This window comes from Mustela nivalis, assembly GCF_964662115.1.
Source record: "Mustela nivalis genome assembly, chromosome: 2".
NCBI lineage: Eukaryota > Metazoa > Chordata > Mammalia > Carnivora > Mustelidae > Mustela > Mustela nivalis.
Window position 1 is genome coordinate 159,502,993 of NC_139021.1, and position 6,118 is coordinate 159,509,110.

The 6,118-nt window shown below is 46.7% G+C and overlaps 1 protein-coding gene across 47 annotated transcripts in view; it reads right to left on the reverse strand.

The window, feature by feature from the left end:
• SEC31B (SEC31 homolog B, COPII coat complex component) overlaps nucleotides 1-3,544 on the reverse strand; it is a 125,104-nt gene extending 121,560 nt beyond the window's left edge. For 21 of the 47 annotated variants that reach the window (XM_082722320.1, XM_082722312.1, XM_082722315.1 and 18 more), the window contains exon 1: nucleotides 2,484-2,681. Coding sequence is in view for 8 of the 47 variants with exons in the window: in XM_082722289.1 (XP_082578415.1) it covers nucleotides 1,515-1,544 (30 nt within the window). In the remaining 39 variants the exon portion in view is untranslated. Of the gene's footprint in view, nucleotides 1-1,514 lie in introns of all 47 variants that reach the window. The other 26 variants (XR_014309315.1, XR_014309316.1, XR_014309317.1 and 23 more) reach the window with 9 other exon arrangements.
• Between the last annotated feature and the right edge of the window lie 2,574 nt (nucleotides 3,545-6,118).

Genomic DNA, 6,118 nt, shown 5'->3' on the forward strand with positions numbered 1-6,118 from the left:
TATCCAAACATAGTGGCTGCCACAAGCCCAATGGTGATGATAATTATCAGATCAGGTAATATTTCAGTGACCTCATCTATTCCCTTGGCTTTATATATCATCCATATGTTGATGACCCCCAAATTTGTACCACCAACACAAATTTCTCTTCTGAGCTCCAAGTTCTTATATATAAGTTGTTAATCAAACATTTCCAATGATACCTAAATTAGTCTGTCTAAAACAGATTTCTCTATTCCACCATCTCCTCTCGCCAAATCTGTTCTTCCTCCAGTTTTCTTCATCTCAGTAACTGGTACCACTCTCCACCCAATTGCTCAACCAGAAAACCTGAAAATCCCCGATTCCTCCTTACCCCCTTATTCCCTTCTAATTCATCATTAAGTCTTTCTCACTTCCAAAATTATATCTTAATCTGTTTACTTCTCTCCATCTCCATCACCACCACTCTTTGAATATACCATCATCTCTCACCTGGGTTACTGCAATAATCCTCCAACCAGCCATCTTCACTCTACCATCACCCAATTAATTCTCTACACAGCAGTGGAAGTGAACTTTTAAAATAAAAAAGGGGGGGCCCTGGGTGCCTCAGTCATTAAGCATTTGCCTTCCACTCCGGCGGTGATCCCAGAGTTCTGGGCTTGAGCCCCACATCAGGTTCCCTGCTCCACAGGGAGTCTGCTGCTCCCTTTCCCTCTCATGCTGCTTGTGTTCCCTCTCTTACTGTCTCTGTCAAATAAAATAAAATCTTTAAAATCAAAGAGGATTGGCATTCCATGCTTAAAATCTTTTTTTTTTTTTAATTTATTTGACAGACAGAGATCACTAGTAGGCAGAGAGGCAGGCAGAGAGAGAGGAAGGAAAGCAGGCTCCCTGCTGAGCAGAGAGCCCAATGCGGGGCTTGATCCCAGGACCTGAGCTGAAAGCAGAGGCTTTAACCCACTGAGCCACCCAGGTGCCCCTCCATGCTTAAAATCTTTCAATGACTTCTACTGCACTCAGAATAAAATTGCATTCAAACCCCTTATGACCCTGCTCAAAGGCTCCAGCCTACCCCTTCAACCTCATCTCTTGCTACTTTCCCCTCTTATTCATTGTTCTGCAGCCACATTAGCCTTTTTTCCTTTCCTGGCTTTATACTAACTCAAAGCCCTTTTTTTTTTTTAAGATATTATTTATTTATTTGTCAGACAGAGATCACAAGTAGACAGAGAGGCAGGCACAGAGAGAGGAGGAAGCAGGCTCCCTGCTGAGCAGAGAGCCTGATGTACGGCTCAATCCCAGTACCCTGGGATCATGACCTGAGCTGAAGGGAGAGGCTGTAACCCACTGAGCCACCCGGGCGCCCCCCTCAGAACTTTTGTAAATTGTTTTCCATACTTTGAACATTCTTCCTTTCATTCTCTGCATACTGGTTCCTTATCACACCTTTCTGGGCTCATCTTCTCACCCCCCCCCAAGAGGTGAGCCATCCAATGAAAATCAGACTCAATCTGTTTCCCCTTGCTAACCTTATCTGTTGAATGAAGGTAGACATCCATTTTAATTCTGTGGTTTCCAATCCAATTCTAACGCATATTCAACGTGCGATCCCAACAGGATGGCAAAGTGGAAGGAAAGTGTTTTGTTTGTTTGTAATGTAACACTGAACTTGAGGGAGGAGACTTGGGACCTGCTGTGACCTGCTTAAGGAAGCCACCATCAGGTTAGTCTCAACCTAGAAAAATAGCAGGTAGTACTACTCAATCTGTAATGTACTTTCCAGCCTGAAGAAAGTCTGAGGCTGCCAATTCAGTCAAGATTCTCAGTGGGCCTCTAAACACTTGAGGCAACGCAATCACGTACGGACTTGCGGCACAACACATCACATAGTCACCACCGCCACCTGCTGGTCAAAGCCATTTTCACGTTTTCGGGGAAAGCCCTTAACAAAAGTAGAAGCTGTGTTTAGCACTACTCATTTAACGTGCAAATCTCAAGTCTCCCAATGGCTCTCCGTGGCAAGTACTATATGATCCCCATTTTTACGGGGAAGAAAACTGGCCGGGCCGAGACGTGAACCCACAACAGCCCCCACAGCCCAGTGCTTTTAACCATTATACTGGTTCAAACTAAACTCAACCGCACATGAGGTGTTAAATCCCCGACGATCTGGAAACTGGGAAGATGGGCTTTTAAACTACTTTCAACCAAGAGCCGAACGGACTCCTGCAGTGATGGAGGGCGGGCGGCAGCGACCCGGCCAGGCCCACGTCCGGGACGCACGGGAAGGCGCGAGGGCGGCGCTCAAGAGACCCTCGTCCGGCCGCAGCACCGCCGCGAGGGAGCCGAGCCGGGTCCAGCCCGAGGGCGGGCGCGGTGGGGCCCGGAGAGGCGCGGGCCGGGGTCTCCGCTGAGGGCAAGCTCCCCCGCGACTCTCTCCCGAAGGAGGGGAGGCACTCCCGGGCGCCCCCACTCCCAAAGAGGTGGGCAAGACCCACCTGCGCGGGGAGCCCGGGTCAGGGTAGCGCGGCGCAGCCAGAGCCGGTCTCCTCCGAGGGCCTATGGGCTCAAGTGGGCGCTGCGGACGGCGGCTGCCGAAGGCCAAAAGTAGTCCTGTCAGGGCATGGCGCGCGCAGAGCGCGGGGTCGAGGAGCTGGCTGACCCGCGGAGGAGGTCATAGGATTCTCGCTTTTGCTCCGGGCTCCCTCACCTGTCCTGTGGTTGCGCAGTTCTGCAGCGGTGGGTCAGATCCTGCGACGACCAATTCTGACCTACTCGATTTGAGCCAGGTTCCGGGAACAGCCCCCCAACCCCGCGAAAAGGGAAAATACTAATTCATTATTTGTTGAAGTGGAGAAGACCTGGTACTAGTTCCAGAAGCTCTCAGTGGAATCCTAATTGAAAAGGTAAATAGCAATCGAGGCCATAAATAACAGCAACGCACTATAGCCCAGCACCAACTGGTAGCCAATAGCTGTTGGCTTTGTGAATTGTTTTTTGACTAATGAAAAGGTACAGGCATGCAGGGGGGTTGGCATTGTAGACCAGGGGCTTCCTGGAGGGCTTCAGGAACATGAGACAGGTGGTCATACGTTGCAGCAGCAAGGTAGGTGATATCTCATAGAGAAGGAAGGGCCCAACGAGCTAGTGGGCCCCTTGGCATTTCCGTTACCATGAACTAAAGAGGCCGGATACAGGTTGGGAATACGAGTTCAACTCGGGGTAATCGGTAGTTACAGAGAATTATGAGTAGGGATGCAGTAAGATGAGGATTGTTATTTTGAGACAAGTAATATGGATTCCCTTGAGAGAAACCAGAGCCGGAGGCAAGGACTCCAATTAGGTGACTAACAGTCCAGGTATCAGGTGATGACAGCCTGGATTAATATAGCGGCAGTGACTATAAAGGAAAACTGGACAGACTCTTGTGACTGATGAAGGTTAACAATTGAAGAGGGAGGTGAAAAAAATATCAGATGGATTTTTTTTTTAAGATTTTATTTATTTATTTGACAGAAAGAGATCACAAGTAGGCAGAGAGGCAGGCAGAGAGAGAGAGAGGAGGAAGCAGGCTCCCCGCTGAGCAGAGAGCCCAACTCGGGACTCGATCCCTGGACCCTGAGATCATGACCTGAGCCGAAGGCAGCGGCTTAACCCACTGAGCCACCCAGGCGCCCCTCAGATGGATTTTTTTATGTTGACTGAGGGAATTACAGCATTTTCAAATAAAAATGTTCTGCGGGGGGGGGGGGGGGGCGCCTGGGTGGCTCAGTGGGTTAAAGCCTCTGCCTTTGGCTCAGGTCATGATCCCAGGGTCCTGGGATCGAGCCCCGCATCGGGCTCTCTGCTCAGTGGGGAGCGTGCTTCCTCCTCTCTCTCTGCCTGCCTCTCTGCCTACTTGTGATCTCTGTCAAATAAATAAATATAAAATAACATCTTCAAAAAAAAAAAATGTTCTGCCGGGGCACCTGGGTGGCTCAGTGGGTTAAAGCCTCTGCCTTCAGCTCAGATCATGATCTCAGGGTCCTGGGACAGAGCCCCGCATCGGGCTCTCTGCTCAGCAGGGAACCTGCTTCTCTTCCTCTCTCTCTGCCTGCTTGTGATTTCTGTCAAATAAATAAATAAAATCTTAAAAAAAAAAAAAAAGTTCTGCCAGCAGCTAAAGAACTTAGACCTGTTATCTGTGATTCAAAACTGGTTTAATGTGGAAGTTCCACCATGTTTTTGCCGACTACACCTCCAAAGATGGTGAATTGGTTGTTATTTTATGACTGAGCCCCAAATCACTGTGACACAAACCTAGATTTCCTTTTTGGGTGGACTGAAGGGTTTTGAAGTCAAGACAGACCATTCACACTCTTCCTGTGTATTAAGTACTTACCAAGCATTTCTGGAGCATCTTAGCACAACAGTGGATGAGATGGGAGGGCAAGTAAACAGGGTGGAAAATGGAATCTTAGAATATACCTCAAATTAGGGAATGAGGCAGAAATGTTACTGACGGGAGCGCTCTGGAAGAAATCTGGACCAAAAGTATAAGGCAGTTCCAAGCAGGACAGGATTTAAAAAATGAAAAGTACAGGCATTCCTGGGTGGCTCAGTTAAGCCTTCAACTCTTGATTTTGGCTCAGGTCATGATCTCAGGATGTGAGATCGAACCCCTTGTCTGGCTCCATACTGGGTGTAGAACTTCCTTAAGATTCTTGGGGCGCCTGAGTGGCTCAGTGGCTTAAAGCTTCTGCCTTCGGCTTAGGTCATGATCCCAGGGTCCTGGGATCCAGTCCCACATTGCACTCTCTTCTCCGCAGGGAGACTGCTTCCTCCTCTCAATGTCTACCTCTCTGCCTACTTGTGATCTCTGATAAATAAATAAATAAATAAATAAATAAATAAATTCTCTCTCCCTCTCCCTCTGCTCGCCCAAAAAATAAATTTAAAAAAAATTTTTTTAAAAATTAAAATTAGGGACACCTGGGTGGCTTAGTCGGTTAAGTGTCTTCTTTTGGCTCAGGTCATGATCCCAGGGTCCTGGGATCGAGTCCCACATCGGTCTCCTTGCTTAGCGGGTAGCCTGCTTCTCCCTCTGCCTTCCACTCCCCATGCCTGTGCTGTCTCTGACAAAAAAAAAAAAAAAAAAAAAAAAACACTCTTCTGTTTACACACCTCTTAATTCTTTCACTTTATTTTGTTAACTGCCAGTTTCAGCTTCTACGTAAGTACTTAAAGGCTTTTTGTCCTGTCCAATTTTATATCCCCAGGACCTATCAGTGTCTGATTTTATATATATATATAAAACCACACAGTATTATATATATTAGGTACACAGATGTCTGTTTGTTAAATATATTATCAAATGTGACTGAGGACAGAAAATGAAGACAGATAAAAAGCAAGTGGAGACACTGAAGTAGAGGCATTTTGGTATTAGTACCCACCCCCGATCTCATAAAAAAGTCCCTTTCAGTGCCTGAACAAAAACAAACTTGGATGGTCCTGCTTCCATAGGTCATACTGAATGTGTGCTTTTTTTATGGGACAGGTTTTCAGGCAGCATGACCTGTTACTTTAAGAAAATGTCCCCAAAGGGCGGGCCCCTGGATGGCTCAGTGGGTTAAAGCCTCTACCTTCCGTTCAGGGTCATGATCCCAGAGTCCTGGGATTGAGCCCAGCATAGGGCTTTCTGTTCAGCAGGGAGCCTGCATCCTCCTCTCTCTCTCTGCCTGCCTCTCTGCCTACTTGTGATCTGTCTGTCAAATAAATTAAAAAATCTTAAAAAAAAAAAAAGTTCCCAAAGGGACAAAGGACAAAAAGAAAATGAGTTGGTTTACTTAGCATTAAGATAAGTCCTCAAAAACAGGAGCAAAAGCCATGCACAGGTTCAGAATAACTCACTGAACTGTCCTCTAATTCATAAATGTAGGATTCAGGATACATAAATGTAGGATTCAGGATACATAAATGTAGGATTCAGAAGTGGATTCATGGAAGCCACACTCTTACAACACAAAACAAATTAGAGACTGTCACAGCTCCAGGTTGAGTCCAAAAACAACTATTTATCCTGGAGTATACTTGAAACATGTTGAAGTATAATTTTTTAAAAAACTAGCCACTATAAAAAGGTTTTTTTTTT